The sequence below is a fragment of the Oncorhynchus tshawytscha genome, linkage group LG10 (genome assembly GCF_018296145.1).
Source record: "Oncorhynchus tshawytscha isolate Ot180627B linkage group LG10, Otsh_v2.0, whole genome shotgun sequence".
Taxonomy (NCBI): domain Eukaryota; kingdom Metazoa; phylum Chordata; class Actinopteri; order Salmoniformes; family Salmonidae; genus Oncorhynchus; species Oncorhynchus tshawytscha.
Window position 1 is genome coordinate 37771093 of NC_056438.1, and position 24090 is coordinate 37795182.

The 24090-nt window shown below is 42.6% G+C and overlaps 1 protein-coding gene across 2 annotated transcripts in view; it reads left to right on the forward strand.

The window, feature by feature from the left end:
- The window catches only part of retreg1 (reticulophagy regulator 1), a 70194-nt gene that overhangs the window by 30664 nt on the left and 15440 nt on the right, over positions 1-24090 (forward strand). The window contains exon 1 of one of the 2 annotated variants that reach the window (XM_024419932.2): positions 7248-7455. The exons of the other annotated variant lie outside the window; for it this stretch is intronic. Coding sequence (XP_024275700.1) covers positions 7424-7455 — 32 coding nt within the window. The 5' untranslated portion in view covers positions 7248-7423. Of the gene's footprint in view, positions 1-7247; positions 7456-24090 lie in introns of those variants that run through there. 2 annotated transcript variants of the gene reach the window in all.

Below are 24090 nucleotides of genomic sequence, written 5' to 3' on the forward strand. Positions count from 1 at the left end.
GGTACTAAGATATTGGAGACTTGAGGGAGCATGTGAAAAAGGCACTAGAATAGCCCACCCCTTATGGGCTAAAATAGCCCATAGGTTCCTATCATTCTATGAAGTACTATCGGCTTTTTTTTATGTCTCATCCAAATGGGCTCACTAAAATACAATAGTAATTCTATGTTCAGTGAACAGAAATATAAATGCAACATGTAAAAATGTCAAAGATTTTACAGAGTTACTGTTCATATAAGGAAATCAGTCAATTGAAATAAATTCATTAGGCCCTAATTTATGGATTTCCCATGACAGGGAATACACATATGCATCTGTTGGTCACAGATAAAATAAAATATATATATTTTTAAAGGTAGTGGCGTGGATTAGAAAGCCAGTCAGTATCTGGTGTGACCATCATTTGCCTCATGCAGTGCAACACATCTCCTTTGCATAGAGTTGATCAGGCTGTTGATTGTGGCGTGTGGAATGTTATCCCACTGCTCTTCAATGGCTGTGCGAAGTTGCTGAATATTGGTGGGAACTGGAACACGCTGTGGTATACGTCGATCCAGAACATCCCAAATATGATCAATGGATGACATGTCTGGGTATGCAGGCCATGGAAGAACTGGGACTTTTTCACCTTCCAGAATTGTGTACAGACCCTTACGACATTGGGCCATGCATTATCATGCTGAAACATAAGGTGATGGCGATGGATGAATGGCACTACAATGGGTCTTAGGATCTCGGCACAGTTTCTCTGTGCATTCAAATTGCCATCGATAAAATGCAATTGTGTTCGTGTCCATAGCTTATGCCTGCCAATACGATAACCCCACCGCCACCACGGGGGAACTCTGTTCACAACATTGACATCAGCAAACCGCTCGCCCATACGAAGCCATACACGCTGTCGGCCATCTGTCCAGTACCGTTGAAACTGGGATTAATCTGTGAAGAACACACTTCTCCAGCGTGCCAATGGCCATTGAAGGTGATAATTTGCCCACTGAAGTCGGTTACAATGCCGAACTGCAGTCAGGTCAAGATCCTGGTGAGGACGACGAGCATGCAGATGAGCTTCCCTGACACAGTTACTGACAGTTTGTGCAGAAATGATTTGGTTGTGCACACTCACAGTTTCATCAGCTGTCCGGGTGGCTCTTCTCAGCAGGTGAAGAAGCCTGATGTGGAGGTACTGGACTGGCGTGATTACACGTGGTCTGCGCATCTGAGGCCAATTGGACTTACTGCCAAATTCTCGAAAATGCTGTTGGCTTATGGTAGAGAAATTAACATTAAATTCTTTGGCAACAGCTCTGGTGGACATTCCTGCAGTCAACATGCCAATTGCTTGCTCCCTCAAAACTTGAGACATCTGTGGCATTGTGTTGTGTGCTAAAATTGCACATTTTAGAGTGGCCTTTTATTGTCCCCAGCACAAGGTGCACCTGTATAATGATCATGCTGTTTAATAAGCTTCTTGATATGCCACACCTCCCAGGTGGATCGATTATCTTGGCAAATGAGAAATGCTCACTAAGAGGGATGTAACAAATTTGTGCACAACATTTGCGAGAAATAAGCTTTATGTGCATATGGAACATTTCTGGGATATTTTATTTCAGCTCACGAAACATGGGACCAACACTTTGCATGTTGCGTTTATACACTGCTCAAAAAATAAAGGGAACACTTAAACAACACAATGTAACTCCAAGTCAATCACACTTCTGTGAAATCAAACTGTCCACATAGAAAGCAACACTGATTGACAATACATTTCACATGCTATTGTGCAAATGGAATAGACAACAGGTGGAAATTATAGGCAATTAGCAAGATACTCCCAATAAAGGAGTGGTTCTGCAGGTGGTGACCACAGACCACTTCTCAGTTCCTATGCTTCCTGGCTGATGTTTTGGTCACTTTTGAATGCTGGCGGTGCTTTCACTCTAGTGGTAGCATGAGACGGAGTCTACAACCCACACAAGTGGCTCAGGTAGTGCAGCTCATCCAGGATGGCACATCAATGCAAGCTGTGGCAAGAAAGTTTGCTGGGTCTGTCAGCGTAGTGTCCAGAGCATGGAGGCGCTACCAGGAGACAGGCCAGTACATCAGGAGATGTGGAGGAGGCCGTAGGAGGGCAACAACCCAGCAGCAGGACCGCTACCTCCCCCTTTGTGCAAGGAGAAGCAGGAGGAGCACTGCCAGAGCCCTGCAAAATGACCTCCAGCAGGCCACAAATGTGCATGTATCTGCTCAAACGGTCAGAAACAGACTCCATGAGGGTGGTATGAGGGCCCGACGTCCACAGGTGGGGGTTGTGCTTACAGCCCAATACCGTGCAGGACGTTTGGCATTGCCAGAGAACACCAAGATTGGCAAATTCGCCACTGGCGCCCTGTGCTCTTCACAGATGAAAGCAGGTTCACATTGAGCACATGTGACAGACGTGACAGAGTCTGGAGACGCCGTGGAGAACGTTCTGCTGCCAGCAACATCCTCCAGCATGGTGGGTCAGTCATGGTGTGGGGTGGCATTTCTTTGGGGGGCCGCACAGCCCTCCATGTGCTCGCCAGAGGTAGCCTGACTGCCATTAGGTACCGAGATGAGATCCTCAGACCCCTTGTGAGACCATATGCTGGTGCGGTTGGCCCCGGGTTCCTCCTAATGCAAGACAATGCTAGACCTCATGTGGCTGGAGTGTGTCAGCAGTTCCTGCAAGAGGAAATCATTGATGCTATGGACTGGCCCTGGATGAGATCCCTCAGGAGACCATCCGCCACCTCATCAGGAGCATGCCCAGGCGTTGTAGTGAGGTCATACAGGCACGTGGAGGCCACACACACTACTGAGCCTCATTTTGACTTGTTTTAAGGACATGACATCAAAGTTGGATCAGCCTGTAGTGTGGTTTTCCACTTTAATTTTGAGCGTGACTCCAAATCCAGACCTCCATGGGTTGATAAATTTGATTTCCATTGATCATTTTTGTGTGATTTTGTTGTCAGCACATTCAACTATGTAAAGAAAAAAGTATTTAATAAGAATATTTAATTCATTCAGATCTAGGATGTGTTATTTTAGTGTTCCCTTTATTTTTTTGAGCAGTGTATTTTTTTCAGTATACTGTAAGTAGTTTTCAATACATAGGTTAAAAGCATACAACACACACACGCACGCACGCACATACCCCTCTTAATTGTCCATGTTTCCTATTCATGTAAATTCCATCAATTCAATTCAAATTCCATGTCAATGTTGTAATTCAGATTTAATTAAATTCTTCTCAATTCCTATGTTAGTTCAATTTTTTTTTTATGTGGATAATTCAATATTATCCCTAACAATTCCACAAATTCCAATTCCCATTCAATTCGTTATGGCTATCGGGCTGATCATATGAGTGTTCAGACAGCCCAGCTATACATAACTTCAAGTTGAAATGATTTACAACAAATCCTGAAGTTTATTTTGATACTAAACCCATTATGATATGAATTGAATTGAATTCCAAATATATGTATTTTTTTTACAATTCCAATAATAATTCCAGTTCAATAACTAGAAGATTGTTGCAAATCGAATTGAATTCCACATAAAATATGCACTTCATAAGTGAATTCAAGAATTTAGTTTGAAATTAGGGTTGCAAACAAGTGTTGCTCAATTGGTAGAGAACAGTGCTTGCCACGCTAGGGTTGTCGATTCAATTCCCATGGGAGACCAATATGAAAACATATGCACTTACTACTTTATGTCGCTGTGGATAGTGTCTACAAAATGATTGGAATTGATTCCAACCCTGATTGTCATTTAACACTTTTTTTATTTTTTAGTTTCATTTAACTAGGCAAGTCAGTTAAGAACAAATTCTGATTTACAATGACGGCCTACCAAGATGCAAAAGGCCTACTGCTGGGTGGACGGGGGCTGGGATAAAACGTTTAAATGTCAGACAAAACGCACATTAATTAACATTCTATGAGTATTATGTAACTTTGATAGATATCAGTTGAAAAAATGATAAATATGACTGTTTTGGGTTCATGGCTGCTGTGCATGCCGGTGTGTTGAGGAATGCTGTCGTTCTGAAGTCAGGGCAGCTGTCAAAATGACGACACAGGCCAGAGATTACGTAACCCTGATCCATGGGCTGCACGTGCTGAGGAAATAGACAAAAATACCTCCACTCCCAGAAATACCCACGCTTTCACAGCTTTACCTTAGACAAACACAAACAAGCATTTCTTTGTTAGTCTACACCTGTTTTTTACGAAGCACGTGACAAATAACATTTGATTTGATGTTTCTTAATGGTCCTATATACATAATTTTCTCTGCACACACACATATTTGAAATCACCCATTGAATAGTGTTTACGCAACATTTCTCAACACCTATTTTTGTCAGTCTTTGTGTGTATACACAACATTTCAAATCACCCATTTACGTCAACAATTCAAATCTTCAATTCAAATCAACATGTAAAACTGGATCTGAGTCATAATGAGAAGTTATCTATAGCGAGCTGTTGCTGTCAAGGAATATGACTTGGATGTGTAGTATTATGTGTTTGAATCATAACACCTGTTACGCTTCGTGTTTCGATCATAAATCTGCTTTGAGATAGGACACACGTGTTGTTTGTTCCCACGACAACTGTGATGTTTGTGGGGTTGTGAAATATGATATGGCATGCAGTGTGTGTGTGTGTGTGTGTGTGTGTGTGTGTGTGTGTGTGTGTGTGACAGAGAGAGGGAGAAACAGAGAGTTTGTTTGATTCTGTGTTACAGGAACTGATCCTATGACAGCAGTTACTTTGAACCCTACAAGCAGCCAGTCAGGTCAGAAGACTAGCAGGGGGTGTGCTTCTGAAGGAAACCTGTCATTGGACCAAAAATACTCGTCATGAGTGTTTCGTCACAGTCAAAGGATTTGCATAAGTCATTTGGATATAAAAATCTATAATAAATTGTTGACGTTCTTAAAGTGCTTTGGATGAAACTATACATTTTTTCTGTTACCATGTTTGTCTAATATATTTGTTAAAACATGGTGAAATGTAGCATAAATTGTGGCATAAATACAATACAACACAATCAGGGTTGGGTAGGTTACGATATAAATGTAATCCATTAACAGTTACTAGTTACCTGTCCAAAATTGTAATCAGTAATGTAACTTTTGAATTACCCAAACTCAGTAAATTGATTACGTTCAGTTACTTTTAGATTACTTTCACCTTAAGCGGCATTAGAAGAAGACAAACATTTATATGACCAATAGAATGACATCTATTGTAGGCGCAAATAGCTAAATGAGAGAGCAGCAGTGTGATTCACCTCAGTGACCTATGTAGATATCAATAATAAATTAGATTCCCACCCGTAGGCTACACCACTATGAAAAGCCGTTTTAACATATATTAATTGATTGATTTATATTAGTAATTAAATGTTTTACATCAATAATTACATTTTCGTTATCAATCATTCACATTTTTATATCCCAAAATTATTTATCGATATTAAAAATTATATGAAAATATATGAAACGGCTTTCTATAGTGGATATTTTGATATTTGATCATTGCATTTTTATATCAATAATTCCCCATAGAATTAAATGGAGAAGCACATTTTTTACATCGATAATTCAATGTACTATATTAAAAAAAAACTGTTGTTATCGCTATGCAGATATTAAAGTGTGGATATCAAATATCAATTCTTCAAATTTTGATATCATGGACTCTTTTTATATCAAATATTAGAATTATTGATATCAATAATTCATTTTTATATAAAGCAATTCATTATCGATATGAATAATTAACATTTTTTATTTATTTTATTTTACCCCTTTTTCTCCCCAATTTCATGGTATCCAATTGTTTTCGTAGCTACTATCTTGTCTCATCGCTACAAATCCCGTACGGGCTCGGGAGAGACGAAGGTTGAAAGTCATGTGTCCTCCGATACACAACCCAACCAAGCCGCACTTCTTAACACAGCGCGCATTTAACCTGGAAGCCAGCCGCACGGAGGAAACACCGTGCACCTGGCAACCTTGGTTAGCGCGCACTGCGCCCGGCCCGCCACAGGAGTCTCTGGTGCGCGATGAGACAAGGATATTTCTGCAGCATTGAAAGTTGAAAGTTCCCAAGAACACATTGGCCTCCATCATTCTTAAATGGTTTGGAACCAACTAGACTCTTCCTAGAGCTGGCCACCCGGCCAAACTGAGCAATCGGGGGAGAAAGGCCTTGGTCAGGGTGGTGCACTTATTGATATAAAAAATTCAATAGATACATGTTAAAACAGCTTTCTATTTTAGCGTTTATTCAAGTTGGATAATCTTTGGATGCCGACAGCAGTCGCACCATTTGAAGACATTGCTTGGACTGTGGCCTACAAAAGCCAATTCATGCTCTTTTCCGTTTTTACGTGATCCATCAAACGCACTTGGGTGTGTCATTAAAGTGCTCTCTGACTTGTGGTCAGACTAGCTCAGGCAGAACAAACTTAAACCTTTTTTCAATGCTGATTTGAATGTCATTGGGAAAACAGAAAGGTGTCAACGATTGTTTCGCAAACATCCTTTCTGAATTTAACAGTAATCCTAGAAGTAATCTAGTTGTTCAAAAGTATCTGTAATCTGATTTCAATTTTTTTGCAGGTAACGTTACTGATTACAGTTAGTCACAGAACTCAGCCCCATCAATGCTCCTCAACTTAAAATATCCTTAACATGATAAAAAAAAGGCGAAAACTACCTAAACAATCATTATCATGTTTGCGTAACTTTGCAACATAATGTTTACTCCACTACGGCTAAATAAAGACTGTAACTGAACTGTTGTTAGCGGGGGAGAGCTAGCATTTGCGCAACTTCTGAGTAGTTTACACCGGATATGGCGTCAACATTCGACAAAGACAACAATGACATGTGCTTGCTTTCTACTTCTGAAACCCCCCTCCCACATACACACACACACACACACACACACTCACAAAAAAACACACACACACTCAAAGATATCTGATAAACAGATTGTGCCCCCCCCCAACTTTACAGAGGGGGGCAGTGACACTGACATAGAGGGTCAGCTCCCACCCGGTCACTGGTGTATTCGTATTCGTACCCCCCCCCCACCCTGCCCCAACCTCTCTGTCCTCTTGATAGTTGCCTGATGGAATGCTGTGTGACCTGTGTTATTTTTAGATGGGCCTGGTTGAAATAGTCAAGCTCAGGCTTCATTGAAGATAAACACTAGCTGGTCTCGCGCTGTGTGGCACGTCAACTGTGTCTTGACTTGACCTGAACGATTTGTAGAGCTTTGCTGTGACAGACAAGTACTTATATCCAGAACCACGTCTTCTTCGGACTACCTTAATATCGTAACAGAACCAATCTAGAGCTCCTAAGATGTCTCCTGAAGACCGTGGGGCAGGAATGAGGTACATGACTATGTCTTTTTGTTTTGACTTCTTTTGAGTGTGTAATAAGAGAAAGTGAGAGACACTGACAGTCTAACAAATGGTTAAAAGGAGTTTTGAATACGGTTACAGCTTTCTGTTCATAGTGCCTTAAGAAAGTATTCACACCACTTGACTTATTCCACATATTGTTGTGATATTACTACTTTCTGAAGGCACTGTATGTCAGTGATAAAAAAAAGCAGTCTTCTAGATAAGGTGCTAGGTCATTGGTTGTGATTATATTGGGTGCCATGCCTTAAGTTTTCCCTCAAGTTTAAGCGACAGGATAATGGTATCCATATTGCTAAGAGTCAGAGGTATACAATTCACTCTAGTTTTCTCCACTCAAAACCCAACATGGCTAGGCAAATAAACTTCTCACGGGGGATTTCAAATAGAATTAAGCTCTGTAACAGAAAGAATACAGCTTGTGTTCACTTGGAACGGTGTCAACATCGTTGCATAAAATGTCACGACATCAGTGATATCAACAGAGCCACATGGGTGCTGTGTGGCTCAGTTGGTAGAGCATGGCACTTGCAGAGCCAGGGTTGTGGGTTTGATTCCCACGGGGGACACCTATTAAATATGACAAAAATGTATGCACTCACTACTCTAAGTCGCTCTGGATAAGAGTGTCTGCTAAAAGACTCAAATGTTAGATGTGCATGATGACTCTTTTGAAATGGAGGTTTAAGTGAACTGGTGAAGACTTTGCCTTGGGGTTTTGAATAGCAGCCAATTTCATTTTTAAGTTCTTGCGGAGGGTCTTTGGCATAAAGGTATAAGTTGCATCTGGAGTGTTCTCTTGTACCCACACATAGACTGGTAAACATATTTACTCCCTCTGTATATCCCTCGGAAATATGTGGATGCTCTGGATTCTTTGGCTGCCATTCCTCACATTGTTTGGCTGTTTGTTAAATATAATTTTTAAGGTGCCGTCACTGGACTCATTAGAGGCTCAGACATGTAGCTCCCCATGTTGTTTTAGAGATCACCAATAGGTTGAAATGACATGTCTGCCTAACAACTGCTTTGGATGCCCCTCCCCTGGTCTCTCGATAGGATTGTTGTCATGGAATGATCCCCGTGGTTTCCCAGATGAGTTGGGGATAACAGAGCAATGTGTCTGTTAGGTTTGGATGCCGTTAAAGATAGGAAAGGACTCATTTTACAGAAGCCTGAGTGAAGTACAAAAGGTATTTCATATCAGGAGTATGTGTGGCATAATGTCAATTAAATCAGGAAATACTGTTGTTAGACTCAAGATTAAGGTTGCAGTAATCACGTAGAATAATGCAGTATTAGCATAGTCAGGTTTACAAACATTCCAGTCATCATTCACTGGGTTGGATACCAAAGTGTAGGATATCAAAGGCAGACAAAGGTAGATAGCTCCAATGTCATTTAGTAGCAGTGGAGAAAAAGATACTGAGGTACAAGGACATGACATTAAGGGCTTTTATAGGCTCAGAGAGATCACGCAGGGTTGAGCCAGTGTGATCTGAAGTCTTTTAAATGTTTTGCTCCACGTTGAATGGAGTGCCAGGATTTTCTAGGACTTTCCCCTGAAGGGGTTTACCCATGACAGTCAATACCACTGTCCCACAGAAGTTTCGTTTGGTCTCTCCCTTTTGGTCTACCAAGGAAGATACGATCACTGCATTACAGTACAAAAGCTGGATACTGTAATACAGTGGGTATTGCCTCGTGAGCGGCGCATTGTATCCTTTGAGTTTACCAATGTTTTGACAATGTCTTCTGGGTGTTAACTTGGAACCAGTCTTTCTCCCTTGGGTTTCCCTTAGGAGTGTTTTCCCAAAAGGAATTTGCCCAGTACCAGAACGATTGACAAAAGTGTTTACCAGTAGACCACATCCCATACTAGGGCACTGTACTTAAGCAGTTCTAAGGAGCAGGGCAGTTTTACAGGAAATGGTGAAACCTTTATCAGGATTCATTGCCTCACAGACAAGCGTTCCGTCACGCTGTCACATGTGCGCCCGTTACGGTTTCCCTGGAAACCTGTCTCCCTGGGAAGCACGTGCCTGGAATGTGAGAGGGCAATAGCAATCTGACCTTTCTTGACAGAGGTATATGTCGGACATGGCGTAAATTTGGTGGGGGGCTGGGGTGGAGTTCAGGAGATACCCTACCCTGGCCTGTTGCTCTTTTCCTGGTTGATGAGTGAGAGGGGTCTGGAGTAGGGCTGGGCGATATGGCCAAAATATAATATCACTATAGTTTTTTAAAATTTCGGCATTTCCTCCACTCATTTGAGGTCATTTCCACACTGCCACCTAAGGCTGCACGATATGGTCAAACAATCTAGGCCTTATTTTTTACCAAATGTTGCAATTGCGATTTAGAGCAAAACACTTGGGTGAACTGTTGGAATCATGGAAATAGAATGATTATTCTAATTCTATACTTAGAATATAATAGTGGGCACTTTGAATACAGTGCTGTTTGACATGACAATGAAGGAAAATGCCAGGAGAAGTTATTGTGACAGGGTAGGAACCAAAGTGTTAATAAGTGTTTCCTAGTGGACCCTATATTCTTTATCTTAGCTACTTCATGTAGCTAACATAATGATGCTTCGCGTATTCCTCTTTGATTTAGAAGATACTGTTGCACAGACAACATGCTGATTTAGGTCTACACCATCACTGGTATTATCAGGCTGGATAGCTAGCTACGTTTGCTCTGACCTAGTACATTTATTAGCTAGCTAGCTAGCCAGCTAACCAGCAATTAGCATTAGCGGCTAACACGATTTAGGCCCAACTTCCTAAGAAAAGACAAACTAGCCGTTTTTTTCAGATGTAAGAAACACAATCTAATAGTGTCATTACAGACCGCTAGAACATTAGTTGTTTTATATGAAGCAGCAAAGTGAAAACAGCATCATTGTCATCAACATTGAACGCAAGTGTGTCATGGTTGAGGAACATCAAATGTACTCCGTAAGTGACAGGGGGCGGGGCTAGGTCTGTGTGGAAAGCAGTATGGAGAGAGCTGCGAGAGATGACTCAAATAGCGGAGTAAACTATAAAACTATTACACACGGCGTAAAACATTTAACAATCCAAACATTCAAATACCGTTATAAAAGGTAATGTAAAAACTCAAACCGGTCCGTGCATCAATACCGGTATATAGTAAAATACGGTATACCACCCAGCCCTAGAATGGAGCTTAAGGGGGAAGCAGGCAAAGGGGTGCATTAAGGTGGATATTTGAAATATCTCTGCAACCAAAACAAATGAGAAAGGGACAGCTGTGTGGGGGTGGAAGGTGGGTTTGGGAGAGAAGGTAACAAGCTGGGAAAGGGCACTGCTCAAATAAACTTCAGTTAATAGATGTCCTCAGCCTGCCAAGGAATCCTGTGTTGCGCTGACTTTGAAAGCCTTTGAAAGCCTTTTCCTTGAGAGCTGAGGTCCAGCGATGCCAATTCTCCAACATCTGTCAAACGCTCCCACGACAAACAAAGAGAGATTTTCTGAACGGCATGCTGGGTAATGTAGTTTTATCTATAATCTTTCACCTGCTCTATGCCTTGGAATTGCCTTGAAGCGAATAAAGTGTGATACAGTTGTCAGGCTTTCCAGGGTCACATGGGGGATTTCATTACGAGCGGCTCGTAGAGCTCGACCTACTTTCCTGTCGTTAGAAAATGTCAGATTAAAGGGGTGGAGATTTGTAAAGAGTTAGGTAGTGTTCAGTAACCGCATCTGTCAACGCGATTAGTGTTTAAGGGCACGGTGTTAGGGTTCTTGGGGTCATAGCACTTCAGTACCTATTGCCTATCCACTATCCTACTCCTTGAGCAAGGACACCTCGAGAGATGGAGAGACCATTCATGAGAGTACACCATGCAAATCCTGGTAAACCCAAACAGATATACAGTACCTTCAGAAAGTATTCACACCCTTTGACTTTTTCAAAATGTGGTTGTGTTACAAAGTGGGACTAAAAAGGATTTAATTGTCATTTTTTTGTCAACGTTCCACACGAAATACCATAATGTCAAAGTGGAAGAGAAATACACATGCGCCGAATACAACAGGTATAAAACACGTGTAGGTAGACCTTACAGTGAAATGCTTACTTACAGGCCCTTAAACAACAATGCAGTTTTAAGAGAAATAAGTGTTAAGTAAAAAAAATAGATAAGTCAAATATAATAATTAAAAATCACAATACGGTGCCCCCGCACATTGACACTGTACTGGTACCCCCTGTATATAGCGAGGCTATATACAGGGGGTACCAGTACAGTGTCAATGTGCGGGGGCACCGGTTAGTTGAGGTAATTGAGGTAATATGTACTTGTAGGTAGTGTTAAAGTAACAATGCATGGATAATATACAGAGAGTGGCAGCAGCATAAACGAGGGGGGGGGGGTGCAAATAGTATGGCTAGCCATTTGACTAGCTTTTCAGGTGTCTTATGGCTTGGGGGTAGAAGCTGTTAAGAAGCCTTTTGGACCTAGACTTGGTGCTCCGGTACCGCTTGCCGTGCGGTAGCAGAGAGAACAGTCTATGACTAGGGTGGCTGGAGTCTGACAATTTTTGGGCCTTCCTCTGACTCCGCCTGGTATAGAGGTCCTGGATGGCAGGAAGCTTGGCCCCGGTGATGTATTCGGCCTTACCCACTACCCTCTGTAGTGCCTTGCGGTCGAAAGCTGAGAAGTTGCCATACCAGGCATACCATACCTGTCCAACTTTTTGAGGATCTGAGGACCCATGTCAAATAATTTCAGTCTCCTGAGGGGGAATAGGCTTTGTTGTGCCCTCTTCACGACTTCTTGAGTGTGTTTGGCTCTCAACCTGCTCCACTACAGCCCCGTCGATGAGAATGGGGGCGTCCTCCTTGTCCTGTAGTCCACAATCATCTCCTTTGTCTTGATCACATTGAGGGAGAGGTTGTTGCCCTGGTACCACATGGATAGGTCTCTGACCTCCTCCCTATAGGGTGTCTCATCGTTGTTGGTGATCAGGCCTACCACTGTTGTGTCGTCTGCAAACTTAATGATGGTGTTGGAGTCGTGCCTGGCCATGCAGTCATGAGTGAACAGGGAGTACAGGATGGGACTGAGCACACACCCCTGAGGGGCCCCCGTGTTGAGGATCAGCGTGGCGGATGTCTTTGTTTCCTAGTCTTACCACCTGGGGACGGCCCGTCAGGAAGTCCTGGATCCAGTTGCAGAGGGAGGTGTTTAGTCCCAGGGTCCTTAGCTTATTGATGAGCTTTGAGGGCACTAAGGTTTTGAACACTGAGCTGTAGTCAATGAACAGCATTCTCACATAGTCAATGAATAGCATTATTTTATCCAGGTGGGAAAGGGCAGTGTGGAGTACATCATCTGTGGATCTGTTGGGGCCTTTCAAAGAACTTTATGGCTACAGACGTGAGTGCTACGGGTCGGTAGTCATTTAGGCAGGTTACCTTAATGTTCTTGGACACAGAGACTATGGTGGTCTGCTTAAAACATGTTGGTATTACAGACTCCGACAAGAAGAGGTTGACAAAGTCAGTGAAGACACTTGCCAGTTGATCAGCGCATACTCGCAGTGCACATCCTGGTAATCCGTTTGTCCCTGCGGCCTTGTTAATGTTAACCTGTTTAAAGGTCTTACTCACATCGGCTACGAAAAGCGTGAGTGTGAACAGCTGAAGCTCTCATGCATGTTTAAGTGTTACTTGCCTTGAATACATAGAAGTAGTTTAGCTCATTTGGTGGGCTCGTTTCACTGGGCAGCTCTCTGCTGTGCTTCCCTTTGTAGTCTGTAATGGTTTGCAAGCCCTGCCACATCCGACGAGCGTCAGAGCCAGTGTAGTACAACTCGATCTTAGTCCTGTATTGACGCTTTGCCTGTTTGATGGTTCGTCGGAAGGCATAGCGGGATTTCTTATAAACTTTCAGGTTAGGGTCCCTCTCTAGCCTTTAGCTCAGTGCGGATGCTGCCTGTAATCCATGGCTTCTGATTGGGGTATGTACGTACAGTCACTGTGGGGACGACATCATCAATGCGCTTATTGATGAAGCCAATGACTAATGTGGTTTACTCCTCAATGCCATCGGAGGAATCCCGGAACATATTCCAGTCTGTGCTAGCAAAACAGTCCTGTAGCTTAGCATCTGCTTCATCTGACCACTTTTTTATTGATCTAGTCACCGGTGCTTCCTGCATTAATTTTTGCTTGTAAGCAGGAATCAGGAGGATATAATTATGGTCAGATTTGCCAAATGGAGGGTGAGGGAGGGATTTGTATGCGTCTCTGTGTGTGGAGTATAGGTGGTCCAGAGTTCTTTTTCCTCTGGTTGCACATTTAACATGCCGATAGAAATTTGGTAAAACAAATTTAAGTTTCCCTGCATCAAGGTCCCCGCCTACTAGGAGCGCCGCCTCTGGGTGAGCGTTGTATGCTGTAATGTTAAGATTTCCCTTCACTGGAACTAAGGGGCCTAGCCCGAACTATGGAAAACAGCCCCAGACCATTATTCCTCCTCCACCAAACTTTACAGTTGACACTATGCATTGGGGCAGGTAGTTCTCCTGGCATCCACCAAACCCAGATTCTTCCTTCGGACCTCCAGATAGTGAAGCGTGATTTATCACTCAGGAGAATGCGTTTCCACTGCTCCAGAGTCCAATGGTGGAGAGCTTTACACCACTCTAGCTGATTCTTGGCATTGTTCATGGGGATCTTAGGCTTGTGTGCGACTGCTCAGCTATAGAAACCCATTTCATGAAGGTTCCATCGGACAGTTATTGTGCTGACGTTGCTTCCAGAGGCAGTTTGGAACTCGGTAGTGAGTGTTGGAACCGAGGACAGAATATTTTTACGCATTACACGCTTCAGCACTCGGCGGTCCCGTTCTGTGCGCTTATTTGGCCTACCACTTTACAGCTGAGCCGTTGTTCCTCCTAGACGTTTCCACTTCACAATAGCAGCACTTACAGTTGACCGGGGCAGCTCTAGCAGGGCAGAAATGTAAAGATCTGACTTGTTGCAAAGGTGGCATCCTATGACGGTGCCACATTGAAAGTTACTGAGCTCTTCAGTTAGGCCATTCTACTGCCAATGTTTGTCTATGGAGATTGCGTGACTGTGTGTGATAAATGTTATACACCTGTCAGCAATGGGTGTGGCTGAAATAGCTGAATCCACTAATTTGAAGGGGTGTCCACATACACCAAATTATCTTCATTACATAAGTATCCAACCCCCTGAGTCAATACATAATTGAATCAACCACCTTTGGCAGCGATTACAGCTGTGAATTTTTCTGGGTATGTCACTAAGAGCTTTCCACAACTGGATTGTGCAACATTTGCTCATGATTCTTTTCAAAATTCTACAAGCTGTTGATAATTGCTAGACAACCATTTCCAGGTCTTGCCATAGATTTTCAAGTACAGTGCATTCTGGAAGAATTCCGACCCTTCCCTTTTTCCACATTTGATTTACAGTGTGGAGTTACAGCCTCATTGTAAAATGTATTAAATACATTTTATGCCTAATCAATCTTCACACAATACTCCGTAATGACAAGGCGAAAACACATTTTTTGATATTTTTTGCAAAAAAAAATAAACAGAAATACGTTATTTCAATAAGTATTCAGTCCTTTTGCTATGAGACTTGAAATTGAGCTCAGGTGCATCCTGTTACCATTGATCATCCTTGAGATGTTTCTACAACTTGATTGGAGTCCACCTGTGGTAAATTCAATTGATTGGACATGATTTGGAAAGGCACACACCTGTCTATATAAGGTCCCACAGTTGACAGTGCATGTCCGAGCAAAAACCAAGCCATGAGATTGAAGGAATTGTCGGTAGTGCTCAGAGACAGGATTGTGTCGAGTCACAGATCTGGGGAAGCGTCATACCCAAGAAGATTTGAGGCTGTAATCGCTGCTAAAGGTGCTTCAACAAAGTACTGAGTAATTGATCTGAAAATGTATATAAATGTAATATTTCATTAAAAAAAAATCTTAATTAGATTTGCAAAAATTTCTAAACCTGTTTTTTGCTTGGTTGTGATTGGGTATTGATGAGAAAAAAATAACAATTTAATCAATTTTAGAATACCGCATTAGTTACAAAATAAAAAGTCAAGGGGGTCTGAATACTTTCCGAATGCACTGTAGATTTAAGTCAAAACTGTTATTCGGCCACTCAGGAACATTCATTGTCTTCTTGGTAAGCAACTCCAGGGGTAGATTTGGCCCTGTGCTTTGGGTTATTGTCCTTGTTTCCCTCTAGGATTTTGCCTGTGCTTAGCTCCGTTTCTTTTTTTTATCCTTTAAAACTCCCCAGTCCTGAACGATTATCAGCATGCCCATAACATAATGCAGCCACCACTATGCATGAAAATATGTAGTGGTACTCAGTTATTGTATTTGCTGCAAACATGACACACTATGCAGGACAAAAAGTGTATTGCTTTGACACATTTTTTGCAGTATTACTTTGTTGCAAACAGGATGCATGTTTTGGAATATTTTTATTCTGTACAAGCTTCGTTTCACTCTGTCAATTAGGTTATTCTGGCGTAACTACAATGTAGTTGATCCATCCTCAGTTTATTATTACAGCTAGAGATATACCGATATACAAAAGTATGTGGACGCCTTCAAATTAGAGGATTTGGCTATTTTAGCCACACCTGTTGCAGACAGGTGTATAAAATCGAGCACACAGCCATGTAATCTTCACACACAAACACTGGCTTTACTGAAGAGCTCATTGACTTTCGACATGGCACCATCATAGGATGCCACCTTTCCAGCAAGTAAGTTCGTAAAACTTTCTGCCCTGCTAGAGCTGCTCCGTTCAACTGTAAGTGCTGTTTTTCTGAAGTGGAATTGTCTAGGAGCAACAACGGCTCAGCCGGGAAGTGATAGGCCACACAAGTTCACAGAACGGGACTGCCGAGTGCTAAAGCACGCAACGCATAAAAATTCTGTCCTCAGTTGCAACACTCACTACCGAGTTCCAAACTGCCTCTGGAAGCAACGTCAGCACAAGAACTGTTCGTCGGGAGCTTCATGAAATGGGTTTCCATGGTGAAGTAGCCGCACAAAAGCCTAAGATCACCAGGTGCAATGCCAAGCATTTGCTGTAGTGGTGTAGAGCTCGCCCCCATTGGACTCTGGAGCATTGGAAACGCATTCTCTGGAGAGATGAATCACACTACAGCAATCAAATCTAATTTTATTGGTCACATGGTTACATACACATGGTTAGCAGATGTTAATGCAAGTGTAGCGAAATTCTTCAGCTTCTAGTTCCGACAGTGCAGTAATATGTCCTGGAGGGCAGGTAGTTTGCCCCCGGTGATGCGTTGTGCAGACCGCACCACCCCCTGGAGAGCCTTGCGGTTGAGGGTGGTGCAGTTGCCGTACCAGGCGGTGATACAGCCAGACAGGATGATCTCAATTGTGCATCTGTAAAAGTTTGAGGGTTTTAGGTGACAAGCCAAATTTATTTAACCTCCTGTGTGGGTGAACCATTTCAGTTTGTCCGTGATGTGTACGCCGAGGAACTTAACTTTCCACCTTCTCCACTACTGTCCCGTGATGTGGATTGGGGGGTGCTCCCTCTGCTGTTTTCTGAAGTCCACGATCATCTCCTTTGTTGATGTTGAGTGCGAGGTTGTTTTCCTGACACCCTACTCTGAGTGCCCTCACCTCCTCCCTGTCTCGTCGTTGTTGGTAATCAAGCCCACTACTGTTGTGTCGTCTGCAAACTTGATGATTGAGTTGGAGGCGTGCATGGCCGCGCCGTCAGGGGTGAACAGGGAGTACAGGAGGGGGCTGAGCACGCACCCTTGTGGGGCCCCAGTGTTGAGGATCAGCAAAGGGGAAATTGTTTCCTACCTTCACCACCTGGGGGCAGCCCGTCAGAAAGTCCAGGACCCAATTGCACAGGGCGGGGTTGGGACCCAGGGCCTCAAGCTTAATGATGAGTTTGGAGGTTACTATGGTGTTAAATGCTGAACTGTAGTCAATGAACAGCATTCTTACATAGGTATATCCTCTTGTCCAGATGAGATTGTGCAGTGTGGTGGCGATTGCATCGTCTGTGGACCTGTTGGGGCGGTATGCAAACTGAAGTGGGTCTAGGTAAGGTGGAGGTGATATGATCCTTGACTAGTCTCTCAAAGCACTTCATGATGACAGAAGTGAGTGCTATTGGGTGATCTTCATTTTGTTCAGTTATCTTTGCCTTTTTCGGTACAGGAACAATGGTGGCCATCTTGAAGCATGTGGGGACAGCAGACTGGGATAGGGAGCAATTGAATATGTCCAGCCAGCTGGTCTGCGCATGCTCTGAGGACGTGGCTAGGGATGCCGTCTGGGCCAGCAGCCTTGCAAGGGTTAACACATTTAAATGTCTTACTCACGTCGGCCACGGAGAAGGAGGGGTGGGCCGGCAGTCCTTGGTAGCAGGCTGCGTCGGTGGCCATGTATTATCCTCAAAGTGGGCAAAGAATGTGTTTTAGTTTGTCTGGAAGCAAGACGTCGGTGTCCGTGACGTGGCTGTTTTTTCTTTTGTAGTCCGTAATTGCCTGTAGACCCTGCCACATACGTCTCGTGTCTGAGCCATTGAATTGCGACTCCACTTTGTCCCTATACCAACATTTGATTGACTTGGGAGGGTTTATATTCCAAGTCATCTTTCCATGGTTGAATGCGGTGCTTCGTTTTCAGTTTACCGTTAATACCGCCATCTATCCATGGTTTCTGATCAGGGTAGGTTTTAATGGTCACAGTGGGTACAACTTCTCCAATCCACTTCCTTTTAAACTCACTCATCTAGTCAGCGTATAATTCAATGTTATTCTCTGAGGCTTCCCGGAACATTTACCAGTCGGCATGATCAAAACAATCTTGAAGTGTGGATTCCGATTGGTCAGACCAGTGTTGAATGGTTCTAGTCACGGGTACATCCTGTTTGAGCTTCTGCCTGTAGGACCGTAGGAGCAAAATGGAGTCGTAATCGGATTTGCTGAAGGGAGAGTGGGGGAGGGCCTTTTATGCATTGCAGAAGTTAGAGTAGCAGTGGATTTCCTGCGCTCATGCTACAGTCAATGTGCTGAAAGAATTTAGGTAGCCTTGTTCTCAAATGAGCCTTGTTAAAATCCCCAGCTACAATAAATGCAGCCTCAGGATATATGGTTTCCAGTTTACATAGAGGGCCGTCGTGGTATCTGCTTGGGGGGATATACTCGACTGTGATGATGATCGAAGAGAATTCTCTTGGGAGATAATGTGCATTTCATTGTAAGGAATTCTAGGTCAGGTGAATAAAAGACTTGAGTTCCTGTATGTTGTTATGATTACACCATGATGAAGCATACACCCTCGCCCTTCGTCTTCCCAGAGGGACGTTTATTTCTGTCGGTGCGACGCATGAAGAAACCCTGTGGCTGTACCGACTCTGACAACATATCCCGAGAGAGCCATGTTTCCGTGAAACAGAATTACAATCTCTGTCTCTCTGGAAGGCTACCCTTGCCCTAATTTCGTCCATCTTGTTGTCTAGAGACTGGACATTAGCGAGTAATATACTTAGAAGTGGGGAGTGGTGTGCACGCCTCCGAAGTCTGACCAGGAGGCCACTCCATCTACCCCTTCTGCGGCGACGTTGTTTTGGGTTGGCCTCTGGGGTTAGATCCAATATCCTGGGTGGTTGTCTGAACAAAGGATCCGTTTCGGGAAAGTCGTATTCCTGGTCGTAATGTAAGTTGACGTCACTCTTCTATCCAATAGTTCTTCCCGGCTGTATGTAATAACACTTAAGATTTTCTGGGCTAACAATGTAAGAGATAATACATAAAAACAACTAAATACATCATTTCCTAAGGACTCGAAGCGAGATCTCAGTTGGCGCCATCTAATTGACACCATCTGGCATTCTGACAGACAAATCTTGGTTTGGCGGATGCCTGGAGAACACTGCCTGCCCCAATGCATAGTGCCAACTGTAAAGTTTGGTGGAGGAATATTGGTCTGGGACTGTTTTTCATGGTTCGGGTTAGGCCCCTTAGTTCCAGTGAAGGGAAATCTTAACGCTACAGGATACAATCACATTCTAGACCAGTGTTTCCCAACCGGGGGTACGGTACCCCTAGGGGTACGTGGGCAGTCCCCAGTTGGTATGTGGGAAGATTTTCAAAAATGTGAAGGAAAAATATTACCCTACAAAAAATATATTCAATTTAATTAAATTTGAATAGGCAGGAAAAACATTTACTGAGGTCACTGGTGTGAAATCTCTAGTTATTTTATAGGCCTAGTTTTTTACTTTACTTTTGGGGTGTTAGCAATGCTCTGTCTATCTGGCCTCTGGATGATCGCCCGCCCGTTGGCTCAATGTTTGATCCTCTGCTCATGCCAAGTGCACGTGATCCTTTGCTCCATGCACTAGAGTGCCTGCTGCGGTTATCCTCACAGAAACTATGATGCTGATGAACTGAAGTCTGTACCATTGTCATATAACACTGTGTGCTGTAGGGACGATGACAATGGGCGTTGATATTATTTATCAATTGGTGAAAAAACTATAATAATTCCGGCCCATTTTCTCTGCAGTTTGACGAATCGACTGATGTCAGTGGGGAAGCCCAGTTGATTGCGTTTGTGCAATACAAAGACATTTCGGAAATGAATGAGCACATTCTGTTCTGCAAGAAGCTAATGGGGAGAACTACAGGTGAGGATGTGTTTCACGTTATTGACAGCTTTTTCTCAGAGCACTATCTGGATTGGAAATCCTGTTTTCCTGTGTGCACGGATCATGCTGTATCAATGCCTGAGAGAGTGAAATTATGAAATGCCCACGTAAAGAAGGTAAATCCCACTCTATCATTCAAAGAGAGGCATTGGCTAGCAAGAGAATGAGTCCTGAGTTACATGATGTTTTGAAGGACAAAGTGAAAGTGATTCACTTTATCAAGTCCAGGCTTCTGAATCACCGATTGTTTGAAAGGCTCTGTGATGACAGCGGGACTGAGCACAAGCAGCTACGGCTTCACACCGATGTCCATTGGCTATCCAGAGGGAAATGCTAGCGGCTTTTTGAGCTGCGTGCCGAACTAAGTGATTTTCTGTCTGAGCAGTCACACCCCCTTGTGTCTGTGTTTGAGGACATAGACTGGAGATCCTGCCTTGCCAATCTTGCTGATGTGTTAAGCGAACTCTGCAAGGTAGACACACACATCCTAAAAATGTTTGACAAAGTGTGTTGATTCATGAAGAAGTTCAAACTCTGGGAGAGGAAATGTGAAGATGGGGAAGTAAGTTGTTTTCAGAAACTTTACACCCCTTGATGCTTACCATCCCGGATCCGGGATTGTGACTACGGCTCAAGCTCATTACCATAACGCAAAATGCAAAAAAAATATTCTTAGAAATATTTAACCTCCACACATTAACAAGTCCAATAGCTCAAATGAAAGATAAACACCTTGTTCATCTACCCAGCAAGTCAGATTTCTAAAATGTTTTACGGCGAAAACATAGCACACATTCATATTAGACCACCACCGAAACAAAAGACAAGCGGCAGCCATTTTGTCCCAGAAAATATAAAATTTAAAAGTAGGATTAAAAAATAAATAATTCACTAACCTTTTGAAAATCTTCATCAGATGACAGTAATATTACATGTTACACAGTACATTATTGAAAAAAGGGTGGGGGCGATGACGTCAAAGTTGACCCAACTTTTCTGTTGTCCACAGAGAGTTTGGGAGAATGGCTGCCCTGAGAGTTCTGCTTTACATACAGACATAATTTAAACGGTTTTATCTGTCGGAGCTATCATCATTTCTCCGGACAACCCCAGCGAACACCTTTGGAATGAATTGGAACACCTACTGCGAGCCAGGCCTAATCGCCCAACATCAGTGCCTGACCATACTAATGCTCTTGCGGCTGAACGGAAGCATGTCCTCGCAGCAATGTTCCAACATCTAGTGGAAAGCCTTCCCAGAATAGTAGAGTTTGTTAAAGCAGCAAAGAGGAAACCAACTCCATATTAATGCCCATGATTTTGGAATGAGATGAGCAGGTGTCCACATAATTTAATACATACTTTAATACTTATTGAATGAAGACATTTCAGATTTTCTTTTTTAATACATTTGTAAACATTTCAAAAAACATAATTCCACTTTGACATCATTGGGCATTGTGTGTAGGCAAGTCACACAACAAAATCACAATTTAATCAATTTGAAATTCAGACTGTAACACAACAAAATGTGCAAAAAGTCAAGGGGTGTGAATACTTTCTGATACAGATCATAACACATTTATTCATGTGACTTACAGTTTATAAAATGTGTCTAATTAAAGTTTCCCTTTAAGTTATCTGCATTTGATGCTTTACACCACTATTGCCTCTTTGCTATGTTTATGGCCCTATCTGGTTCAAGACCACCCACTTTTAAATTAAGGCGGGAGCCTCAAAGCAGTGTTAAGTGGCAAGGATGATTTATTTTTAAAAATCACCTTTTATTTATACACTTAAGTGCATTAAGAACAAATTCTTATTTACAATGACGACCTGTCAAAAGAGAATCTGCCTGTTCTGGGGCGCAACCAGATCTTGATGGTGACTGTAAGTAATTTCACACTGCCGGTGTCCAGGACAGCTGCTTTCACAAGACATGTGGCCTCCGCCAACACTTTAAACTTAAATTTTGCCATTGTTATTTAATCTGACAAGCCTCCATCTGACACCCCCCAATTCTAGCTGTCCAACACTGACCCTGTTGAAAGTTGACCCACAGATATAGTCCCTTTGTCACTGTCCTTATGCACCCGCAGGTGGTATCACCAGAGAGTACCTTCAGTGTGTATGCTGACTATGTACAGTGCAGGGTCAGTGGTGCATGCCAATACCAGTGTCATGCCAAAATTGACTGTATCCCACAAGTTAGATAGCATACTAAAATAGCATACTCTGAGTTGTCCTGATGTTAGGTCCTGATGTGGCTATGCCATATGGCTGTGGGCTACACTAGTTCATTTAGCAGACAAGATTTGCTTATAATTCCGTGGCATTATTTTATAGTATGAAAAATACAATTGAACAAAGCTGAATAAAATATAAATATGTTCTCCACAATTTGAGGGAGTGTGCACGTGCTGCTATTATGTGTTGAGCGGTTAACAAAGATATAGGTCCTCCTATATGCTTAATATAGAGTTATTCATGCAACTTTAGTTGTTCTACAAACATTGGGCTATATGCTTTGATTTGTAATACATTGTAAGGCTGCATGATGAGACTCTAATGATTTGAAAAAAGTCACTTGAAATACATCAGCCCTACTTATTTTTTTGCATAAGCTGTACACACTCCAATAGTCTCTCATTCACAATTTGACAAGCACTTAATAATGCCTCAAATTTCACGGCGGCATCCCCTTTATGGCCGTAATGCACCCTAAAAAAATCCAGGCCTTTTGAGGCCCGGAGTGCTGCTTTGTGCCCTTCTCCCTGAGTGTGCTCCGCAATCCGAAGCATTTCGCACTCACATGGCTCTCCATCATGTGATCGGGTCTTTCTCACAGGCTACAAGTGAAGACACATCGGGGATGCAATTTGCGCGCATGCTTATCCAATTCTGAGGTGCATATTGAAGATACTGGAAGAACGTTCCACATTCCACATCGTCAACCAACAAGACGAGTAGACCTAACGAACCACGAAACCACTAGCCTATGTCAATCTACTATCCCCCATAGTACAAAAGTCGACCTATTCTGTGCGAGAAATACCTATTCCAAACATAGTCTGGGACAGTTGTGGAATGCGATAGATCCCAAATTAATACAACCACTAGCATCAAATGCAATGTGGCTGACACAACAGATCAGAACGTTTTAGCTTAAAATGTTGATAACCTAATAGTTTATTTCTACACATTATACGCGCAGCAATGCACACATGGTAAAATGCTATAAACGCAAATGTTCCATTAGCAGAAAACACCATTATCAAAAGTGACCGCAAATGCAATCCTTTATTATTTAGTATATGTAAAGACAAGATAAATAAAGAATAGTCTCATGGGTGACAATATTAGCTTACCACCGGCATCACACATGCTTTTATTATGAAGGTGCATTTTTATGGTGAACTTGAAACTCACACACTGCCAGTTAGGCTCTATACCCCTTGCAAAGTGGATGAATGTGCTTAATTTTAAGAAGTTATTTGGCCACTTTATTAAAACATTTAGGCCTATGGGCTAGGCTACATGAGGTGTGCTATGATTCGAAAAAGTTGAGAAAAAAAAGGCATTGTTTCTTATGCTGGGCATCATTCACAAGTGATATTATATCATTCACAAGTGATAAGCTAATATTGTCACCCATCAGACTATTCTTTATTTATCTTGTCTTTACATATACTAAATAATAAATGTGTGAAATTTGTTTTGATTTAGAATGGACCATTATCATGCACCTGTATCGAAACAGGGCCAGGGGAAAAATACATGTCATCTCTGCACTTAAATAGCGAATGGAGGATGCTTTTCCGCGTGGTTCATTTTCATGCTAGTCAGGTAGGCT